Source organism: Lithobates pipiens, unplaced genomic scaffold (genome assembly GCF_037356315.1).
Source record: "Lithobates pipiens isolate NorthernLeopardFrog02 unplaced genomic scaffold, aLitPip1_a1.2 Scaffold_23, whole genome shotgun sequence".
Lineage (NCBI taxonomy): Eukaryota > Metazoa > Chordata > Amphibia > Anura > Ranidae > Lithobates > Lithobates pipiens.
In genome coordinates, this window is record NW_027507785.1 from 322275722 (window position 1) to 322300539 (window position 24818).

Genomic DNA, 24818 nt, shown 5'->3' on the forward strand with positions numbered 1-24818 from the left:
ACTGAAATTGGCATGGTGTCCTCCCAGCTTATCACCAATCTCTCATGTCAGCCACATTCTTTGAGGAGAGCACAAAGGTGGGGGTCACATCTGCGTACATGACACAAGCGAGCGAACTAAAGGTTCCAGCATTCACAAACATACACAAGTATCGCTCTAAAATCGCTTACATTATTCCCATTTGTACACAACACATGCATATCATTCTCTCACTTTCTTTTAACGCTCTTTAATACTTCCTTGCTTAAACTTCTGCTTTCTTTATTTTGTTCTGATATCCTTTGCATCCAATGTATTGTAATTCCATACTTCACATACTGTACCTTCTATGATCAGACGGGCAGCCATAGTGCTCATCCCATCTTCCCTCTCTGACAACATATAAAGCATTCTGTTTTAACTCTCATTACTGTTTCTTGACTTTACTAGTTGTTGTGTCTGACCCCAAATTCATCCCACAACTTAACATCAAAAAGTCCCTTTCTCTCTAGTGTTAATGTCACTCATGATCCATCCTGCTCACATAAATAGCCGTTTCTCTAGCTGTATACTCTGCATGATTCTTTGTCCCTGTGGACTTTGGTGGTAACCCAGTTACCCTTTGTGGATCCCTGTCCACTTTAACCATTAATCTAGGGGCTCAGTATAGGCGGAACCGCACCTTCGGTTCATATATAGCGCTCCTCTTGCGCTGGGCATTTTTGAGGGTCTCTTACCCTTCATTCCCTTACTTAATTTAATGCCCATAATGACTGGCCAGTCTTCTCTACTTGTGCCTATACCCTCTTGCCTCTAAAATACTTTATCTAGCAGATGTACTACATATACCTGTGAACAGCACTATTCTTCCCTTTCTCTATAACACTCTGATGGACAGTAGACAGTGACAACATAACATATAACCACTAATCAATACAGTTCGATTAAGGGGAGTAAAATAGGTACCCTTTGTCCCGAAAATGCCTTACCGATCAAGGAAGTCTGATAACCCAAATGTAAGCAAAAGGCTTACCTCAGCCGGCTGATTATCAGAATTTCCCGGATCGTCTCAAGCTCCTCGTTTCGGATACTCAGGGTCACCTGATAACCCCTGCTGGGCTGGCTTCGCCACCTGAAATGGATATTTTGATGATAGGCAACTCCTATCCTCATATTGATTAGTGGTTCCAAATTAATAACTACTGCAGTAGGGAACAGACACAAAAGATACGCTCAGCATCTTTCCAAATAACCGTTCTCCTTTATTATGACACATTTGAAGGCTTTTATACACATGGTTACGTAGGTATCACATTAATATTACAATTGTACGTTTATGGTAACAAGGGGCGTTACATAGGCAGGCTTATTCTAATCAGAACTCGAAAGAATGCAAAACATGTACTGAAAACATTATTGGTGCCGTGTGCACAGTGAGGGCATTGTGCAATACATATAAAATATAATACAATTATATACAGAACCTACAAATTTCCATTACACTAGTAATGACGGCGATCAGTGATTTTTATTGTGACTGGGACATTGTGGGGGACCCATTGGACATTTTTGACACATTTTTGGGACCATTGTCATTTATACAGCAATCAGTGCTATATAAATGCAGTGATTCCTGTGTAAATGACACTGGCAGTGAAGGGGTTAACCAGTGGGTGGCAGTGTAGGGGTTAAGTGTTCCTAGGGGTGTGTTACTAACTGTGGGGGGGTTGGGCTTTCATTTAGTGAACACTGATCTCTGCTCCAATCACATGGAGCAGAGATCAGCGTCACTAGTTGCTAGACAGAATGGAGAAATGCTGTTTACTCGGCATTTCCTCCATTCGGCCGCTCCGTGAGACGATCGCGGGGATGGCCGCGGCGATCGAGTCCACGGGTCCCGCGACCGGACTCACGGGGGTCCCGACCAGCGCGGGAGCGCGCCGGCGCGCTCCCGAAGGCAGGGCGGCATTGAATATTGGATGTACCTGTACGCCAATATGCCTGCCCGTGCCATTCTGTCGATGTACTTCGTCGTCCGCTGGTCGGGAAGTGGTTAAACTAGCAGCGCTTTACCAGTGTTTTTCGAGCGCTATTGGGGCGCTTTAAACCCCTACTAGTGGCCAAATAAAAGGTTAAAAGTGCCCACAAAGTGCCGCTGCCAAAAGCGCTTTTCAGGCGCTTTTCTGGCGTTTTTCAGGCGCTTTCCATTGATTTCAATGGATAGGGGCGCTTTAGGAGCTCCAAAAGCGCTGCAAAGAAGCTGCTTGCAGGACTTTTTTTTGACGCCCTGCCAGCGCAGTGCCTCAGTGTGAAAGCACTCTGGCTTTTACATTGGGATTGCAGTTGCAGCTTCTTTCAGGTGCTTTTTTTTAAAGCTTAAGCGCCTAAAAAACGCCCCAGTGTGAAAGGGATCTCAGTGTAAAAGCACTCGGGCTTTCACATTGAGATTGCAGATGAGGCTTCTTTCAAGCGCTTTACATGCGCTTTTTTTAACGCTAAAGCGCCTGAAAAATGCCCCAGTGTGAAAGGGGTGTAAGCCCTTGTACACACCGTCGGACATTCCGACAACAAAATTCGTTTTTTTCCAATGGATTTTGTCCGAAACTTGTGTTGCATACACGCGGTCGGACAAAGTTGTCGGAAAATCCGATCGTTCGGAACGTGATGACGTTCATTCATTGCGACGGGACTACGTTGCGGCTAGTAGCCAATAGCTTTGGTCTCGTAATTTGATCTGAGCATGCGTGGCACTTTGTCCGATCGAAAATTCTTTACAAACGATCGGACAAAGTGCGATCGGATCACGTTGTCGGAAAATGTTATATCCAGCTCCCAAATTTTGTTGTTCGGACATTCCGACGGAAAAAGTCCGATGTAGCCCACACATGGTCGGATTATCCGGCAACATGGTCCGATCGGACCTTTTCGGTCGGAATTTCCGACCGTGTGTACATGGGCTAATGACATCCCAGTCTTAGTCTGTAGGGTTCAATACTGAGTTGGCCCACCCTTTGCAGCTATAACGGCTTCATCTCTTCTGGGAAGGCCGTCCACAAGGTTTGCCCTTCGGACAAAAGTCTGATGCTTTTTTGGCCAACAATCGGATCGTGTGAACAAGGCTTATGACTCCCATACACACTATAATGCCCCCGTACACACGATAGGATTTTCCGACGGAAAATGTTTGATAGGAGCTTGTTGTCGGAAATTCCGGCCGTGTGTAGGCTCCATCGGACATTTTCCATCGGAATTTCTGTCACACAAAATTTGAGAGCTGGTTCCCAAATTTTCCGACAACAAAATACGTTCGCGTAAATTCCGATTGTGTGTACACAATTCCAACACACAAAGTGCCACGCATGCTCGGAATCAAGAAGAGGAGCAGAGCAGCACTGGCGATTGAACTTTTTTTCTCGGCTCGTCGTACGTGTTGCACGTCACCGCGTTCTTGACGTTCGGAATTTCCGACCAACATTTGTGTGACCGGTGTGTAGGCAAGACAAGTTTGAGCCAACAACCGTCAGAAAAAAAACAATGGATTTTGTTGTCGGAAAATCCTATCGTGTGTACAGGGCATAATGCCGTGTACACGCGACCGGTTTTTCCATCAGAATAAACTCTGACGGTCTTTCCGATGGAGTTCCGCAGAAACGGACTTGCCCACACACGATCACTCCAAAGTCCATTCGTTTAGAACGTGATGACGTACGACGGGACTAGAGAAAGGAAGTTCAATAGCCAGTAGCCAATAGCTGCCATTGCGTCGTTTTTGGTCCGTTGGACCAGCACACAGACGAACGGTTTTCCCGATAGGAGTTGATTCCGTCTGAAAGATTTAAAACATGTTCTATTTCTAGGTCCGTCAGAGTTTTTGAAAAAAAAAAAGTCCACTGAAGCCCCCACACATGATCGGAATATCCGATGAAATGATTCCGTCGGACCTATTCTGCTGGAAAGTTCGGTCGTGTGTACTCGGCATAATGCCCCATACACACGGTCAGAAATTCAGATGGAAAAAGTCAGATCGGATTATATTGTCGGAAAATCGGATCGTGTGTGGGCTCTATCGGACTTTTTCTGTCGGAATTTCCGACGGAAAAAGTTTGAGAGCTGGATCTAAAACAGGGATATGCAATTAGCGGACCTCCAGCTGTTGCAGAACTACAAGTCCCATGAGGCATAGCAAGACTCTGACAGCCACAAGCATGACACCCAGAGGAAGAGGTATGATGGGACTTGTAGTTTTGCAACAGCTGGAGGTCCACTAATTGCATATCCCTGATCTAAATTTTTTCAACGACAAAATCCGATCGGACTTTTTCCGATCGTGTGTAGAGAGTTTCCGACGCACAAAGTGGCACGCATGCTCAGAAAAAATGTGGAAACGAAAGCTATTGGCTACTGGCCTCTACATAGTCCCGTCGTACGTTTTCTACGCCACCTCGTTTCCGAACGATCGGATTTTCCGACAACTTTGTGCAACCGTGTGTATGCAACACAAGTTTCGGCCAAAGTCCGTTGGAAAAAATCCGACGGATTTTGTGGTCGGAATGTCCGACCGTGTGTATGGGGCATTAGAGTTTCTGCAGATATTTGTCTTCAGATTTACCAAAACCATTTAGTGCGAGGGCCTGCCTGATTGGATACAAATTGAAACGCTTAAGGTTTGACCTCATATTATTTGGTTTTGGTAAATCTGAAGACATAAATCTGAAGAAAATCGAATAGAGTGTATGGGGCTTTAGTCCGTAGGGTTCAATATTGAGTTGGCCCCGCCCTTTGCAGCTATAACAGCTTCAACTCTTCTGGGAAGGCCGTCCACAAGGTTTAGGAGGGTGTCTATGGGGATGTTTGACCATTCTTCCAGAAGAGCATTCGTGAGGTCAGGCACCAATCCTGGTGGACTGCACAATGGAGAGCATAAATGGACATCAGAGATGGACATCATAGAGATACCCGGAGTGCAGGAAGATACAGCGGGGAGATTCAAAGAGAGACCTAGGAAGTAGTGCCCAGATGGAGAACTGCCAGGAGGATATGCCAGAAGAACTATGCCAAAGCTGGCCCAAAAACATCTTGACCCTTGGCTGCTCCCTTGATGGCCAAGTGCGACACAAAAGTGCAGATTTAGGCAGGGCCGTTTTTAAGGCAGGGCAAAAGGGGCAGCTGCCCTGGGCCCTGTCATTTTTGTGGGGTCCAAAGCAGCTGCCTCATACTTGCCAACTATCCTGGTTTAAATTTCCTCATCCCTTGAGGTTTTAGTCATGTGCTGTGTCCCGATATCTCAGCGTGAAGTGCTGCTACTAATGCTGCCCAGCTCTGCCCTATTGTTGTGTACAGATGACTCACCTGCAGACCCTGTTTTTACATGTAAATTACCTGCATTCATATGTAAATAGCAGTGGCATTCATATGTAAAGGTGGCATTCATACGTAAATAGCGTCCGCCAGCGGCAGTGATATGTATATAATGCCACCCTGAGGTCATATCCACAGTAATCTCTAGCAACCAGTCAACAAGCAGAAATCATGTGCTGTAACCTCTAGCAACTAATCAGTGAGCCATAATGTGTGCTGTAACCTCTAACAACCAGTCAGTGAGCGATAATGTGTGCTGTAACCTCTAACAACCAGTCAGTGAGCAATAATATGTGCTGTAACCTCTAACAACCAGTCAGTGAGCGATAATGATACACTGTAACATCTAACAACCAGTCAGTGAGCGATAATGATACACTGTAACCTCTAACAACCAGTCAGTGAGCGGTAATGATACACTGTAACCTCTGGCAACCAATCGCAATAGCTGCCTGATCTGATTCAGTAAACTTATTTTGAGTCTAGCTGCTATTTATTGTAAGTCTCAGAGTAGGTGGAGAGCAAAACTGCATGGGGGGGGGGCCAAGAAAAGTTTTGCCCAGGGTCCAATCAATATTAAAGACGGCCCTGGCTTTAGGTTTAAATACACTTTCGTACTGTCTGCAGTTTATTAAAGAAAAAAAAAAAAGTATTCTGAAAACTGCAAACATTTTTTTAAGTAAAAAAAAAGAGAGAGAAGTGTTAGAGGATGGAGGACAAAGACATGGAAAACAAACGATATTTGTGAAAAATTGCAAAGTATTTATGCCGCATTTAACAGTGAAAACTTGCCCAGAGGTGGAGGTGCTCTTTTTAAACATTGCTCTTACCAGTTCTAACTGATCTTCATTAGTTCAAAAGGGGGTGAGGAGGAATAATAGGGTGACCCAGTAACCCCCAAAGTTTCCTCTTCTCTTCTCTACAGGGTATTGCCGCAGGAGCGCGTTCAAAAGGCGAACACAAACAGAAAGTCTTTCTAACGGTTTCCTTTGGAGGGATAAAAATCTTTGATGAGAAGACTGGTGTAAGTAGACATGGATCACACGCTGTCACTTTCCAACTGTTTAATATTCCCAGAATACACATGTTCTACATAGCAGATAAGCAATATCCAAAGATCCGTTATGTTCAGAGTGACTCACGGATGAGCAATTGCCTAAGCCCTTGTACACACGGCCGGACATTCAGACGGAAAATGTCAGATCGGACCGCGTTGTCGGATAATCCGACCGTGTGTGTGGGCTCCATCGGACTGTTTCTGTCGGAAAATATCCGACCAACAAAGTTTTAGAGCTGGGCTATAAAATTTTCCGACAACATGATCCGATCGGACTTTGTCCGATCGTTTGTAGAGAATTCCGATCGGACAAAGTGCCACGCATGCTCAGATCAAATTCCTAGATCAAAGCTATTGGCTACTAGCCTGAACATAGTCCCGTCGTAACGAAATAACGTCATCACGTTACGAACGATCGGATTTTCTGACAACTTTGTCCGACCGTGTGTATGCAACAGTTTCGGACAAAATCCGTCGGACAAAATCCAACGGATTTGGTTGTCAGAATGTCCGACCGTGTGTACAAGGGGCTTAGTGGTGGGAAAGGCAGATCTTGTATGGTGGTAGTCTTGCAGCTGAGGCTCACCTGGGATTCCATTCGACTCTCTCTGCCGGCCATTGTATTGTTCTTCTGTAGTGGTACCCATAACCCAACCTTCAGGCTCCTCTTAAGTCTTGTACACACGGTCGGAGAATCTGTCGGAATGTGTCCTATCGGACCGCATTGTCGGATAATCCGACTGTGTGTGGTATGCATCGGACTGATTCCGTCTGAATATCCGTCGGACCCAATTTTCCAACTTGTTGGAAATATTTTCCGACCAACTGGTTCGATCGGACATACTCCGATCATGTGTAGAGAATTTTGATCGGACCAAGTGCCACGCATGCTCAGATCAAATTCCTACATCAAAGCTATTGGCTACTAGCCTGAATGTAGTCCCATCGTAACGAAATTACGTCATCATGTTCTGAAAGATCGGATTTTTCGACAACTTAGTCCGACCGTGTGTATGCAACAGTTTCGGACAAGATCCGACGGACAAAATCCGACGGATTTGGTTGTCGAAATCTCCGACCGTGTGTACAGGGGCTTAGAAATCACGGAGCCCCATACAGTCTACCTGACGGGGCCCCCCCATCCTTGGCGGGGTGGGCAGGTGCAGTTGTATGGCCTTGAACACGGCACCAGCCGCACAGTCAGACCACTCATTCATGCGGCCAGAGTTCCTGTGAGCCCTTAACCCAGTGATGGTGAACCTCGGCACTCCAGATGTTTTGGAACTACATTTCCCATGATGCTAATGAACTCTGCAGTGTAGTGGAGCATCATGGGAAATGTAGTTCCAACACATCTGGGGTGCCAAAGTTCGCCATCACTGCCTGAACCACTTGCCGACCGCCGCACACCAATATACGTCGGCAGAATGGCACAGGCAGGGCAAATGGGCGTACATGTACGTCCCTTTGAATTTGACGCCCATGGGGCACGTGTGTGTGCGCGCCGCGGGATCGTGCCCACGGGTACCGTGAACACGAAGTTCGCCGGTGGCCCGCGATTGTTGGCAAGGAGAGGCAGAACAGGCAAAGAACAGGTAAAGGAGACATTTTCCTCTTCTGCCTAGCAACATGACAGGGATCTACTGCTCCCAGTCATCCGGAGTAGTGATCTCTGTCATGTAGTAGTGAGCCCCCCCCCCCCCCCCCACAGATAGAATCACTCCCTAGGACACACTTAACCCCTCCCTAGTGGTTAACCCATTCACTGCCAGTGTCATTTACACAGTAACCGGTGCATTTTTATAGCACTGATCGCTGTATAAATGACAATGGTCCCAAAATAGTGTCAAAAGTGTCCGACATGTCCGGCGTGTCTGACATAATGTCGCAGTCCCGATAAAAATCGCTGATCACCGCCATTACTAGTAAAACAAAAAATTAATAATAAAAATGCCATAAATCTATCCCCTATTTTGTAGACGCTATAACTTTTGCGCAAACCAATCAATATAAGCTTATTGCGATTTTTTTTTTTTAACCAAAAATATGTAGAATAATATATTGGCCTAAACTGAGGAAAAAAAAATATTTTTTTTTATATAATTTTTGGGGCTATTTATTATAGCAAAAAGTAAAAAATATAGCTTTTTGTTTTCAAAATTGTCGCTCTTTTTTTTGTTTATAGTGCAAAAAATAAATACCGCAGAGGTGATCAAATACCACCAAAAGAAAGCTCTATTTGTGGGAAAAAAAGGACGTTAATTTTGTTTGGGTGCCATGTTGCACGACCGCGCAATTGTCAGCTAAATCGACGCAGGACAAAATCGCAAAAAATGCTCTGGGAAGGGGGGAAATTCTTCCAGGGTTAAAGTGGTTAATTGTTTTTTTTCATTATTTTTTACAATTGTTTTTTAATAGCCCTGTGGGGGGGGGGGGGGGTGCATTGGTGAAATATTAGGGGTCTAAACGGACTCCTGATGTCTCACTTTTCAGAGGAAGAAATATTGAGGACACAGATCCCATTCCTTTCTCTGCAGCCCCAGCTGTACTGCAAAATGAATGAACAGGAAGTTCTAGCTATAGAGGCTCCCTCTTCACAACCTGATGTTTAAACACAGTTTACTAAGCTTCAGTTATGAATGAACACATGAGTGATTGGTACCGATTGCTCACTGTGTTCATTCAGGAATGGAAGGTAAACATGACATGACGAGGGGGCCACTAAACTGTTATTTGAATTTCTGTGGAACTTGCAGCACCATAAAACTGCCCAGGCCCCCCTGTAATGGCCCTATTGGTGGCCATTAGATGCCCCCATACTTTGAGAGTGAGATTTGACTTAGGAGATGCTTGGGTTGAAAACCAGCCCTGCCCCCCCCCCCTTGCTAAGAGAGGGGCACCCTGGATGGAGTTATAGAGGGAAGGTGAAGAGGACACAAGTCCCCAATCCTTTTTTCTGCAGCCTGAGCTGCACTGTAGAATGAATGGACAGGAAGGACTCTCTACAGAGGCTCCCTGCTCATTCACAAACTGAAGAATAGTAAACCCCATGAAGAGTTGGTAGCCATAGTTGCCACAAGGAGAGTGGTAACTGGTTTCAACAGTGGGTGGGCCAGCACACACCAGCATACAGTGCCTTGAAAAAGTATTCATACCCCTTGACATTTCTCCACATTTTGTCATGTTACAAACAAAAACATACATGTATTTTATTCTGATTTTATGTGATAGACCAACACAAAGTGGCTCATAATTGTGAAGTGGAAGGAAAATTATAACATTTTTTTTTAAAACAAATAATCTCCTCTGAATGGAGAAGTAGACAAAAATAAAGACTGTGCCAGATTTAGAGCCAGCAAACTTTGAACAGCCGCCACCAGACTGATTTGCAATAAATGGCCATTTTTCTGACCTCCGGCCATGACGGTGTCACTAGGACTGTGTTCTCATACAGTTCACAGGCCCGGTACTAGCAGCCCATTATTCATCTATGTGGGAAGGACAGGCAATTTTGCACATAAGCAGTTTGGTGTAACATGAAAGTCCAGCCGGCATGGGATCTGGCAGGTAGATGCAGACAGTGATGTATGATTTGCCAGTACAAGCTAGATCCGCGGCAATACAGGCCCCGCGGGACCGTCTGCTGCTCCTCACATCTGCTGCTGTGGGGGAACTCCGCCTGAGATACACAGGAACACAAAGAGATTGTAACCAACATATATCTTCAATTCCCTTTTGTCTCTATACACTGGAGGTGTGCGAAGCCCTTCTGAGCTATATTAAATCTTCACTCTTGAAGAGCTAAGGCTGTGTCCTTCCTTCCTTCCTTCCTTCCTTCCTTATTCTTTTTTCCTTCTTCTGTTCTTCCCTTATTTTTTCCTTCTGTCTTTCCTTTCCTAATTCCATCATTCTTTCTTCCTCTACTTCTTATTTTCCTTGTATCTTCCTTTTTTCAACCTTTCTTCTTTATCTTAATCCTCTGTTTCTTCCTTCCTTCTTTCCTTCTTCCCATCCTTCTTTCCTTACTTGTTCCCCTCCTTCCTTTCTTTGAATTTCTTGCCTTCATTCCTTCTTCTTCTGCTTCTTATCTCCCTTCCTTTTTTGCAACCTGTCCTCCTTCCTTCCTTTTTTCTTTTGTTCTCTCTTCCTTCTTTTCATCCTTTCACTCTCCCTTCCTTCCTTCTTTTCATCCTTTCGCTCTCCCTTCCTTCTTTTCATCCTTTCACTCTCCCTTCCTTCCTTCTTTTCATCCTTTCGCTCTCCCTTCCTTCCTTCTTTTCAGAAGGTGTGTTAAATCTTTATTCCATTGAAGAGCTATGGCTGTGTCCATCCTTCCTTCCCTCCTTTCTTTGTTATTTTGTTCCCTTCTTCTGTTCCTTACTTCTGTCTTTCCCTTCTCAATCCCATCATTCTTTCTTCCCCTACTTTTTGTCTTCCTTACTTTTCTTCCTTTTTCCAATCTTTGTTTTTTCTCTCCATCCTTCCTTTCTTACTTCTTTTTTTCCTTCTTTCCATTCTTATGTCCTTTCTTGTTTTCTTCCTTCCTTTCTTTGAACTTCTTTCCGTCATTCTTTCACTGCTTAATTGCTTCATTCCTTTCTCTGATTCTTATCTACTTTCCTTTTCTCCAACCTGTAATTCCTTCTTTCTTTCCAGAAGGTGGGGTAAATCTTCACTCTCTTGAAGAGCTATTTTTGTGTCTGTCCCTTCCTTCCCTTCCTTTCTTCCTTCCTTCCCTTCCTTCCTTCCTTCCCTTCCTATCTTTTTTTTTATTTTTTCCCTTCTTCTGTTCTTCCCTGCCTTTTCCTTCTTCCTAATTCCGTCATTCTTTCTTTCTCTACTTCTAATCTTCCTTCCTTTTTTCAACCATTCTTCTTTCTCTCCGTCCTTCATCTCTTCCTTCCTTCTTTTATTTATTTTTTTCCTTCTTTCCATCCCTCTTTCCCTACTTGTTTTCCTCCTTCCTTTCTTTGAACTTCTTTCCTTCATGTTTACCTGCTTAATTCCTTCATTCCTTCTTTCTCAGCTTCTTATCTCCCTTCCTTTTTCCCAACCTGTCCTTCCTTCAGTCCTTTCATCCTTCCTCCCTTGATTTTGTTCTTATTCCCATCCTTCTTTTTTTGCAGGTGTGGTAAATCTTCACTCTCTTGAAGAGCTATGGCTGTGTCCTTCCTTCCTTCTTTTTTTCCCGTCTTCTGTTCTTCCCTGCTTATTTTGCGTCTGTCTTTGCCTTTCTAATTCCATCATTCTTTCTTCCTCTACTTCTTAACTTCCTTCCCTTTTTCTTCCTTTTTCCAATCTTTCTTCTTTTTCTCCATTCTTCATTTTTTCCTTTGTTTTTACCTTCTTTCCATCTTTCTTTCCTAACTTGTCCTCCTTCCTTTCTTTGAACTTATTTCCTTCATTCTTTCCCTGCTTAATTCTTTAATCCCTTCTTCCTCTGCTTCTTATCTTTCTTTCTTTTCTCCAACCTGTCCTCCTTCCTTCCTTCTTTTCCTCCTTCCTTCCCTTTTTCTTTCCATAAGGTGTGTTAAATCTTCACTCACTTGCAGAGCTATGGCTGTGTCCATCCTTCCTTCTCTCCTTTCTTTGTCATTTTGTTCCCTTCTTCTGTTCCTTACTTCTGTCTTTCCCTTCTTAATCCCATCATTCTTTCTTCCCCTACTTTTTGCCTTCCTTACTTTTCTTCCTTTTTCCAATCTTTGTTTTTTTCTCTCCATCCTTCCTTTCTTACTTCTTTTTTTCCTTCTTTCCATTCTTATGTCCTTTCTTGTTTTCTTCCTTCCTTTCTTTGAACTTCTTTCCGTCATTCTTTCACTGCTTAATTGCTTCATTCCTTTCTCTGATTCTTATCTACTTTCCTTTTCTCCAACCTGTAATTCCTTCTTTCTTTCCAGAAGGTGGGGTAAATCTTCACTCCCTTGAAGAGCTATTTTTGTGTCTGTCCCTTCCTTCCCTTCCTTTCTTCCTTCTCTTCCTTCCTTCCCTTCCTTCCCTTCCTATCTTTTTTTTATTTTTTCCTTTCTTCTGTTCTTCCCTGCCTTTTCCTTCTTCCTAATTCCATCATTCTTCCTTTCTCTACTTCTAATCTTCCTTCCTTTTTTCAACCATTCTTCTTTCTCTCCGTCCTTCATTTCTTCCTTCCTTCTTTTATTTCTTTTTTTCCTTCTTTCCATCCCTCTTTCCCTACTTGTTTTCCTCCTTCCTTTCTTTGAACTTCTTTCCTTCATGTTTACCTGCTTAATTCCTTCATTCCTTCTTTCTCAGCTTCTTATCTCCCTTCCTTTTTCCCAACCTGTCCTTCCTTCAGTCCTTTCATCCTTCCTCCCTTGATTTTGTTCTTATTCCCATCCTTCCTTTTTTTGCAGGTGTGGTAAATCTTCACTCTCTTGAAGAGCTATGGCTGTGTCCTTCCTTCCTTCTTTTTTTCCCGTCTTCTGTTCTTCCCTACTTATTTTGCGTCTGTCTTTGCCTTTCTAATTCCATCATTCTTTCTTCCTCTACTTCTTAACTTCCTTCCCTTTTTCTTCCTTTTTCCAACCTTTCTTCTTTTTCTCCAGTCTTCATTTTTTCCTTAGTTTTTACCTTCTTTCCATATTTCTTTCCTAACTTGTCCTCCTTCCTTTCTTTGAACTTCTTTCCTTCATTCTTTCCCTGCTTAATTCTTTAATTCCTTCTTCGTCTGCTTCTTATCTTTCTTTCTTTTCTCCAACCTGTCCTCCTTTCTTCCTTCTTTTCCTCCGTCCTTCCCTTTGTCTTTCCAGAAGGTGTGTTAAATCTTCACTCACTTGCAGAGCTATGGCTGTGTCCATCCTTCCGTCCCTCACTATTTTTTTCCCTTCCTACTTTCCTTCTTTTGTTCTTTCCTTTCCTCCTTTTTCTTTATTCCTTCTTTCCTCTGTTCTTGCTCCCTTTTTTCTGTTAAATCTCCATTCTCTTGAAGAACTATGGATCCTTTCTTCTTTCTTTCTTTGGAAATATTCTTTCTTTCTCTTTCTTTCTTTCTTTCTTTCTTTCTTAGAAAGAAAGGATATATCCTTTCTTTCTTTCTTTGAAAATATTATTTCTTTCTTTCTTAGAAAGAAAGAAAGAATATATCCTTTCTTTTTCTTTCTTTCTTAGGAAATATTCTTTCTTTCTTTCTTTCTTTCTTTCTTTCTTTCTAAGGAAATAAACTTTAATTTGCACTTTTCTTGTGCTCATTTCAGAAGGTTTTCAGAAAACCAGTTTACTTCTGTGCCATGAGTAGCCTGTGTTGTGTATAGACCTGGATATCAGAGTACACACACAGCTGAATGACCCCAAGAAGAGACACACTTCTTCCTTCCAGTAGAGAAGGTGGCTGTCTAGGCTTTCTGTCCACAGGAACAGACAGTAATTGCAGAGCTAGCGATGGGCTTTCTTATCAGCTCTGTGTATTTAATATAAATATTATATATATATATATATATATATATATATATATATATATATATATATATATATATATATATAAATAATTTTTTTTTTTTTTAACAACGATTGAAAAAAATGGATACAAAATATTAGTTTATAAAATTTTAACTGTTAAAAAAAATAAAAAAAAATAATAATAAGTGAAATAAAACTGTTAAAGTCTCCCTTCAACAATAGAGCACAGCTACTATTAAAATCAACTCCATGGTGTAAGTTGGTCAGATGGTATAGGAAAGGTTATAGGGCTGGCTGTCATGTTCCTTCCAGAGACAATTGATGGTGTCTAATATCAATAAATCAGTAAATATTAAGTAATATGTCTAATATGTTTATTTCCTATTTTCAGCCCCATCTAGTGGTCATCATGCAGTGTTTTCCTGAAATAACACAATCAGGAAAATACCATATTATGGCAACTAGATGGAGCTGATGAACAGAGGCAATAAATATATTAGACATATCGCAGGGATTATTCTCATCAAATGTGTGAATGCCGTGCCATCTGTACAGTAATTTTTTTTCTATAAGTAGACTCCTGAGTATATAAATGCAGCACGATATCCTTATAGCCATTCAACTTAAGCATCGGTCTGCTGAGCTTTACCGCCACTTGAATGTAAAGGGACCCACAAGCATACCATAGCTCGCAATCCACATGGACATGGATGCATGAAACCTCCGCCATTTTGCACGACCCTCCAGTATTATCCCCTCCAATATTATCCTACAATTTATATTGTTTATTTTTTAAGCACAATTAAGCATGTCATCTAGAAAACTAAGAATTTTCTTCTTAATTAAGTATATTTAAGTCTATTTATTCATGTCATTATCTGATTATCCAGGGAGCTGAGGATGTATTCTTATTAAGCTGTGCTCCTCTCCTCCCCACATCCCCAATTAACGATCCTCTTTAACGAGCTCAGATGTGGCAGCGGTTCTTTAATGTAGTGACTAATTACTTGCCGCTTATAAAATATACAACCTGATGATTTCTGTGCTAGTTATCGAGGTGTGAATCGGTGTGACCCCGCAATGTTGCTTGTGTTGTCCGCGCTAATTGGTGTTGGGATGCCGCCTTGGGAATAATAATTGGCAGATTTCATTAGTTCTCATCAGCAGCTGGCTACGTAATCTTCCACAAATTATTAGAACTTCATCCGTACGCATCCACAGATCGCGGCAATTCTTTGCTTTTCAGTGAGAGTGGAATCCATCTTTTTTATAAAACCAACAATATGTTACAAATAATAGACTTCTACTCTGCAAACAGAACTCTTCTCTACAGGAAAACAGTCCACTGTGTCCTCCTGGGTCAGAAACTTTTTTACAGATTTCAATCTAAGCGCTATTCTGCGCTGCCACATATATGCGTCGTTGTGTTAGGTCCACGCTCAATTGCACCCCCCAGCTTACTGGCCATTCTGTCATCGACAGTTCTTAGTCATAAAGCAACAATTTGGAGCCAATAGGACAGGTTATCAATAGAGTTATCATTGCCAATCAGATCGCATCTTCCTTCCTTCCTTCCTAGCAGGTGTGGAGTTGAATCTTCATTCTATTGAAGTACTACGGTTTCCTTTCCTTTCGTTTATTTTCTATTCCATTTCCCTTTCACTCTTTTCATTTCCCTTTCTCTGTTTTCCCTTTTCATTTCCCTTTCCTTCTTTTCCCTTTCCATTTTACTTTCCCTCTATTCCCTTTTTATTTCCCTTTTCCATTTCCCTTTCACTATTTTTCCTTTCCCTCTTTGCTCTTTTGATTTCCCTTTCTCTCTTTTCCCTTTTCATTTCCATTTCCCTCTTTTCCCTTTTCATTTCCCTTTCTCTCTTTCCCCTTTTCATTTCCATTTCCCTCTTTTCCCTTTTCATTTCCCTTTCCCTCTTTTCCCGTTCCATTTGCCTTTCCCCCTTCCCATTTTATTTCCCTTTTCCTCTTCTCCCTATTTTCCCTTTTCCTCTTTTCCCTTCCCCTATTTTCCCTTTCACTCCTTTCCTTTTGCCTCTTTTCATTTCCCTTTCCTCTTTTCCCATTCCTTCTTTTTCCTTTCCCTCTTTTACCTTTTCATTTCCCTTTCTCTCTTTTCCCGTTTCATTTGCCTTTCCCCTTCTTACGATTTTATTTCCCTTCTCATCTTCCCTTTCCCTCTTTTCATTTCCCTTTGCCCCTTTTCCCTTTCCTTCTTTTTCTTTTCCCTCTTTTACATTTTCATTTCCCTTTCCCTCTTTTCCCTTTTCATTTTCCATTTCCCTTTCCCTTTCCCTTTTTTTCCTCTTTTACCTTTTCCATCTTTGCCCTTTTCTATTCCCTTTTATTCTTTTCCCATTTTATTTCCCTTTCCCCCTTTTCCCATTTCATTTCCCTTTTCCTCATTTCCCTTTTCCTCATTTCCCTTTTCCTCTTTTCCTTTTCCCTCTTTTCCTTTTTCCTCTTTTCCCTTTTCATTTCCATTTCCCTCTTTTCCCTTTTCATTTCCCTTTCCCTCTTTTGCCTTTCCATTTTACTTTCCCTCTTTTCCCTTTTCATTTTCCTTTTCCATTTCCCTTTCCTTGTTTCCCCTTGCTTCTTTTCCCTTTCCCTCTTTTCCCTTTTCATTTCCCTTTCCCTCTTTGCCCTTTTCATTTCCCTTTCCCTCTTTCCCCTTTCCCTCTTTTCCCATTTCATTTTCCTTTCCCCTTTTTCCCATTTTATTTCCCTTTCCCTCTTTTCCCCTTTCCTCTTTTCCCTTTGCCTATTTTCCCTTTCCCACTTTTCATTTCCCTTTCCCTCTTTCCCCTTTCCCTCTTTTCCCATTTATATTTCCCTTTCCCCTTTTTCCCATTTTATTTCCCTTTCCCTCTTTTCCCCTCTCCTCTTTTTCCTTTGCCTATTTTCCCTTTCCCATTTTTCATTCCCCTTTCCCTCTTTTCCCTTTCCTTCTTTTTCCTTTCCCTCTTTTCCCATTTCATTTCCCTTTCCCCCATTTCCCTTTCCCTCTTTTCCCTTTTAAATTCCCTTTCCCTCTTTTCCCTTTTCATTTCATCAAAATCGAAATCAAATCAGTATCTGAAGTGACTGCCCTTTGACTTCAAACCAGCATCAGTTCTTACACTTGCACACTTTGTACACTTGCACAAAGTCAGGGATTTTGTAGGATTAGTCAGGTGTATGATTAGCCAATTATACCAAGCAGGCGCTCATGATCATCAATTTCATATGAAAGTTGAAGCACAGTCATTAACTGAAACAGCCGTGTAGGAGGCTTAAAACTGGGTGAGGAACAGCCAAACTCTGCTACTAAAGTGAGGTTGTGGAAGTTTCATGTCACAGGTCACGACTGAACACCTCAACAAGACACGAGGTCCTCATACTGCATCAGCCAGGTCTCTCCCAGACAAAGGTTTCAAAGCAGACTGGGATTTCATGATGTGCAGTTCTAGTGCTTTTGAAGAAGCACAAAGAAACATTCAACAATGAGGAATGCAGACATATTGGATGGCCAAGGAAACAATGCAGCAGATGAAAGACACATCCATTGGGGCACTATTCCTCCCACTGACACCAATGGTGAGACATCATTACTACCACTAACACTAATGATGGGGCACTATTCATCCCACTGGCATCAGTCATGAGGCAGTATTCAACCCACTGGCCCCAATGATGGGGGTACTATTCCTCACATGAATTCCAACAATGGGGTATTAGCCCTTCCACTGATACAGGGCACCGTTCCTTCCACTTACACTAACAATGTGGCACCAATGCTCCCGCTGATATGAGGCACTGTTCCTCCCACTGACACCAATTATGGAGCACTGTTCATCCCATGTCACCAATGATGGGGCACTCTTCTCCTGACTGACACCAATGATGGGGCACTATTAACCTGACTGACACCGATGATGGGGCACTATTCCCCTGACTGACACCAATGATGGGGCACTATTCCTCCCACTGTCCCCAATGATGGGACACTATTCCCCTGACTGACACCGATGATGGGGCACTATTCCCCTGACTGACAGCAATGATGGGGCACTATTCCCCTGACTGACACCAATAATGGGGCACTATTCCTCCCACTGTCCCCAATGATGGGACACTATTCCCCTGACTGACACCGATGATGGGGCACTATTCCCCTGACTGACACTAATGATGGGGTACTATTCCCCTGACTGACACCAATAATGGGGCACTATTCCTCTCACTGTCCCCAATGATGGGACACTATTCCCCTGACTGACACCGATGATGGGGCACTATTCCCCTGACTGACACCAATGATGGGCACTATTTCCCTGACTGACACCAATGATGGGGCACTATTCCTCCCACTGTCCCCAATGATGGGACACTATATCTCCAACTGACACCAACAATGGGGCACTATTCCTCTTACTAATACCAACAATAGGGCACTATGCCTCGCACTAACAACAATGATGGGGCAATATTCCTCCCACTGACACCAACGATGAGGCACTATTTCTCCCACCGACACCATTAATGGGGCACTATTCCTCCCACTGACACCAATAATGGGGCTCTATTCCTCCCACTCATACCAATGATGGGGCACTATTGCTTCCACTGACACCAAAGATGGGACACTATTTCTCCCACTGACACAGATGATAGGGCACTGTTCCTCCCACTAACACCAATGATGGGGCACTATTCCTCTCACTGACACCAATGATGGGGCACTATTCCTCCCACTGACACCAATGATGGGGCACTATTATTCCTGCTGACACCAATGATGGGGCACTATTCCTCTCACTGACACCAATGATGGGGCACTATTACTCCCGCTGACACCAATGATGGGGCACTATTACTCCCGCTGACACCAATGATGGGGCACTATTACTCCCACTGACACCAATGATGGGGCACTATTACTCCCACTGACACCAATGATGGGGCACTATTACTCCTGCTGACACCAATGATAGGGCACTATTACTCCCACTGACACCAATGATGGGGCACTATTACTCCCACTGACACAGATGATGGGGCACTATTCCACTGACTGACACGAATGATGGGGCACTATTTCCCTGACTGACACCAATCATGGGGCACTATTCCCCTGACTGACACCAATGATGGGGCACTATTCCTCCCACTGTCCCCAATGATGGGACACTATATCTCCAACTGACACCAATGATGGGGCACTATTCCTCCCACTGACACCAATGATGGGGCACTATTCCTCTTACTAATACCAACAATAGGGCACTATGCCTCGCACCAACAACAATGATGGGGCAATATTCCTCCCACTGACACCAACGATGAGGCACTATTTCTCCAACCGACATTATTGATGGGGCACTATTCCTCCCACTCATACCAATGATGGGGCACTATTCCTCCCACTCATACCAATGATGGGGCACTTTTCCTCCCACTGACACCAATGATGGGGCATTATTACTCCCGCTGACACCAATGATGGGGCACTATTCCTCCCGCTGACACCAATGATGGGGCACTATTACTCCCGCTGACACCAATGATGGGGCACTATTCCTCCTCCTACAGACCACAGGCACTATGTAATCAGTGGTGTCAGTGGGAACTTATCTGAGATGCAGAAATTGCTCAAGGAACCCCTAGAAACCTCCGGAGGGACCCTAGGATTCCATGGAATGCTGGTTGAGAAACCCGCTATAGATGCTGAGAAGGAAAAAAATTACCATCGCCTCATTATCGCTCTATAAACTATATTTGTTTGCTTCATTAAGTCTGTTCCACTTGATGTATCGATGAGCAAAGTATAAAGTTCCCCCAGGAATACAATTGTGTAAACATTGTATCTCTCTTTTTTTTTTCTTTTTTTTCTTTCTTTTTATGGCCAAGCTCATTACGCAGCATTTTGTGGAAACGTAAACGGTTAACACAAAGATAATCTGGAATTTTTCATACGTGTTAAGTACACCACATTGACAAGCTTAATGAACAAACATCTGTCAAACTTCCTACCAGCAGTTCAGAAGAGGTAAACCGCGCTGACTTGCCCGTGAAGTTGAAAGCGGCGGCGCCCGTCGGTTGTAGGCTTTTTTTTATTATTTTTTTTTTTTTTTTCGACTGAACACCCTTACCCCATATGTTTGACTTTTCACAGGAAATGTGTTTTTATTACATGCCAGAAACGGGAGATGAAAATATCGTTTTGTTTCAAGCTTATGTGGCGCATTAATTGTTCCACATTATGGCAACCGTGTATGTGAAATGTAGCAAGATAGATTAGGCGCAGGAGTAAAATTTACATACAAAAAAGCTGTTTAAAAAAAAAAAAAAAAAAAAAGGGTAATCACAGTGAAAAAAAAAAAAAATACATTTCTGAAAATGCATTAAGGAATTATCATTTTTACACAACCTTTTCCCAAGCCCAAGCTAACCCAACCCAAAAGACAATTCTTTTTTCCATTTTCCCTTAAAAATGCAGCAAATTTGGGAGATTTTGGTGAAATTTTGGCAAACTATATTAGAGCTAAGGGGAAGTTTAAAAGAAGGTTAAAAAAAAAATAAAGATATGTATACACACACATATATACACACACACACACACATATATATATATATATATAGAGAGAGAGAGAGAGAAAATATATAAAAATATATAAAAATAAATAAATAAATATTTTATATATATATATATTAGTATGAAAAACAGTATATACAAGGGGTCTTAAAAATATTTCCACACTTTAAAAAAAAGTGCAGAAACTTTTTGAAGCACATATACGCTATATTACCAAAAGTATTGGGACGCCTGCCTTTACACACACATGAACTTTAATGACATCCCAGTCTTAGTCCGTACGGTTCAATATTGAGTTGGCCCAGCTCTTCTGAAAAGACTGTCCAGAAGGTTTAGGAGATGTGTCTATGGGAATGTTTGACCATTCTTCCAGAAGCACATTTGTGAGGTCAGGCACTGATGTTGGACGGGAAGGCCTGGCTCGCAGTCTTCGCTCAAATTCATCCCAAAGGTGTTCTATCGGGTTGAGGTCAGGACTCTGTGCAGGTCAGTCCATAGTATATATATATATATATATATACACACATATATATATATATATATATATATATATATATATATATATATATATACACACACACACACACACACACACACATATATATATATATATATATATATATAATATACATAGATATATATATATATATAATATACATATATATATATATATATATATATATATATATATATATATATACTGTATATGAAATTGGTGGTATACTTGATGAACCACTTGGTCTTTTTTCTACCCTCACTTTTCTTTGTTTAATTGAAAGAAAAATGAGGGTGGTTTCAGTAAGCTTATATGGGTGTAATGAACTACCTCCTAAAGCCTTGGTGCCCAAAATGTGGCCCACAAGCCACACATGGCCCTTTGCCACTTATTGTGTGGCTCTCTGGGCTCTTGCAGAGGGTTTCCTGTGGTTTTTTTTTTTTGTCTGATTTTTTAATCATGTATCATACTCAGAGAAATATCAAACAGGGCCCGCACAATTTATATTTAAAGGGACTGTAGAAAGCTCCAATGTGGAGGTATTGATCTGGAAAGGGGTGGTGACACCGGTGATCTCCAGCAGTCTCATGTAATTTTTTCAGCAGTCTCAGACAAGCTTCTATAACATACCCACCACCTCCAACAAACTCCTTTTGCATGTCCACAATCTCTGACCATCTATTGTGTCATGCCCATAGTCTTTTGGTCATTTCCTGTGGCATCTCTCCAATTTCCGACAACTTTTTGTAACATTACCTTTATTGAATATTGCGTGTGGCCCTTTGGTGGTGTCGGGAATTGAGACTGCACTTGAGGCCCCCCAGTATCTAGAAAGTTGACCACCACTGTCCTTAGGGGTATAAAAGCTCCTTTTAACTATCCTGGGCCAGGACTAAAAAAATAAATGGCCTCCCATGGGCTTTCCATAAAATAAAATAAAAGGAGATAAAAAAAAAACATAAAGCAAAAAAATAAAATAGAAATACTAAATCAAGACAAAAATGTAATTTACCTAAATTTTACCTAAACTGCTCAATGAGCAAAACTGAGAAAATTCACCAAATCTGTTTTGTAGAAATCAGCGGAGCCCTGGTGGTGACCTGTGAGAACATGTTTGTCTACTTTATAATGTTTATTTTGTTCTATTTCCATCCCGATTCTAAGCACCAGCCCCGAGCATATTAATGAGCTCTCCGGCCCACCGTTCTGTTCTCTCCATCCCTGCAGTTAAACATAACAGCTTCCATTGCCAGGTCATGTCTTGACACCCAACGGCAGACCTTAATTAATTCCCCCCCCTCCCCCATCCAACGATTAATACAACATTCTATTAATTAAACATTTTTCTTCCGTGGAGAAAACTATCCACATTTTTCACAGAGCTCGTTATGTTAACACTTTATTATTCCCCCCCCCCCCCCCCCTGTCATTCCTTCAAGGAGACCCGATCCAGCGTGCCACGGTCCTCCGTCCTTGACATCAATCCAGCAAATCTGTGCGACTTTCTGTTTAAGCAACTTTGTACATTTTACCATCTGCAGATCTCCAGCCATCTGCTTTAAAAGTCGTTCATTTTGTAAGCTGTTACTATATATTATTATTATTATTTTTTTTTTATCTTTAACCCTGTTGAGTGGGTGGATAAGAATTTGATGTGAAGGAAGCTACATATCTAGCTAGCACATTGGCGCGTCTAAAGAAGAGCGGACTTCCGAAACGGTCCGTGAGTTTTTTTTTTTTTAATTCCCAAACCTCCGAAATTCTGAATTTCCATGCTGGAAGTCTAACTAAAGTCAATAGGAGCCTGAACCGGACTTCAGAAAGTGTGTATTGGGGCTCAATTACACATGTGGTAGCCCAAAATTAGGTACAGGTTTTTTTTTAGGGACAGAAATAAAAGCTCTTGGGGAAAAAAAAGGGGGTATTCAGTAAATAAACAAAAAAAAAACATATTATTTATGAAAATGTATTATAATTTTCTATTTATATATTCCACGACGATTGACTAACCCTAAGCTAACCCAACACATAAGATTACCACTAAATCTAAACTTAGTTTATAACAAAAAAAAAATTTCAAAGTATATTTAGAAACATAGAAAAGTGAGGGCAGAAAAAGACTTAATCCATCGAGTCTGCCCATTTTATTTATTTATTTTTTGTTTTATTTTTGTGAAGGGAACGGAGGGAACGGCTAGGGTTATGGCAAGTGTTAGGGTTATGGCTAGGGTTAGGCTAGGGTTATAGCTAGGATTAGGATTGTGGCAAGTGTTAGGGTTTTGGCTAGGGTTATAGCTAGGGTTAGGATTATGGCAAGTGTTAGGGTTATGGCTAGGGTTAGGCTAGGGTTATAGCTAGGATTAGGATTATGGCAAGTGTTAGGGTTATAGCTAGGGTTAGGATTATGACAAGTGTTAGGGTTATGGCTAGGGTTAGGCTAGGGTTATAGCTAGGATTAGGATTATGGCAAGTGTTAGGGTTATAGCTAGGATTAGGATTGTGGCAAGTGTTAGGGTTTTGGCTAGGGTTATAGCTAGGATTAGGGTTATGGCAAGTGTTAGGGTTATGGCTAGGGTTATAGCTAGGATTAGGGTTATGGCAAGTGCTAGGGTTATGGCTAGGTTTAGGCTAGGGTTATAACTAGGATTAGGATTATGGCAAGTGTTAGGGTTATGGCTAGGGTTATAGCTAGGATTAGTGTTTTGGCAAGTGTTAGGGTTATGGCTAGGGTTATAGCTAGGATTAGGGTTATGGCAAGTGTTAGGGTTATGGCTAGGGTTATAGCTAGGATTAGAGTTATGGCTAGGGTTAAGGTTATAGTTAGGGTTAGGCTAGGGTTATAGCTAGGATTAGGGTTATGGCAAGTGCTAGGGTTATGGCTAGGTTTAGGCTAGGGTTATAGCTAGGATTAGGATTATGGCAAGTGTTAGGGTTATGGCTAGGGTTATAGCTAGGATTAGTGTTTTGGCAAGTGTTAGCCCTTGTACACACGGTCGGACATTCCGATGGAAAATGTCCGATCGGACCGTCTTGTCGGATAATCCGACAGTGTGTGGGCTCCATCGGACTGTTTCTGTCTGAATATCCGACGGACCAAGTTTGAGAGCTTGGCTATAAAACTTTCCGACAACATGATCCGATCGGACTTTGTCCGATCATGTGTAGAGAATTCCGACAAAGTGCCACGCATGCTCAGATCAAATTCCTAGACCGAAGCTATTGGCTACTAGCCTGAACGTAGTCCAGTCTTAACAAAATAACGTCATCACGTTCTGAACGATTGAATTTTCCGACAATTTTGTCCGACCGTGTGTATGCAACACAAGTTTCGGACAAAATCCCGTCAGACAAAATCCGACGGATTTTGTTGTCGGAATGTCCGACCGTGTGTACAAGGGCTTAGGGTTATGGCTAGGGTTAGGGTTATGGCTAGGGTTAGAGTTATGGCTAGGGTTAAGCTAGGGTTATAGCTAGGATTAGGGTTTTGGCAAGTGTTAGGGTTATGGCAAGTGTTAGGGTTATGGCTAAGGTTAGGCTAGGGTTATAGCTAGGATTAGTGTTTTGGCAAGTGTTAGGGTTATGGCTAGGGTTATGGCTAGAATTAGGCTAGGTTTAAGGTTAGGGCAAGTGTTAGGGTTATAGGTAGGGTTAGGTTTAGGGCTAGGGTTATGGCTAGGGTTAGGCTGAGGTTAGGGCTATGACTAGGGTTCGGTTTATGGTTATGGCTAGGGTTAGGTTTAGGGCTATGGTTAAGGTTAGATTAGGGTATGGCTAGGGTTAGATTTAGGGTTATGGCTAGGGTTAGGTTAGAGTTATAGCTAGGCTTAGGCTAAGCTTAGAGTTAATTTCCCTTGTAGAGTGGACACCAGGAGATAAATGAACAATTTGCTTGGGAAAGGCTTCTCTGGAGAAGGAAGGGGTTGGGACAG

General features: G+C 42.2%; 1 protein-coding gene across 20 annotated transcripts in view; it reads left to right on the forward strand.

Moving 5' to 3' along the window:
• DAB1 (DAB adaptor protein 1) overlaps positions 1-24818 on the forward strand; it is a 1102825-nt gene that overhangs the window by 885769 nt on the left and 192238 nt on the right. For all 20 annotated transcript variants that reach the window (XM_077450623.1, XM_077450620.1, XM_077450628.1 and 17 more), the window contains one exon: positions 6263-6361. In XM_077450623.1, coding sequence (XP_077306749.1) covers positions 6263-6361 — 99 coding nt within the window. The remainder of the gene's footprint in view (positions 1-6262; positions 6362-24818) is intronic.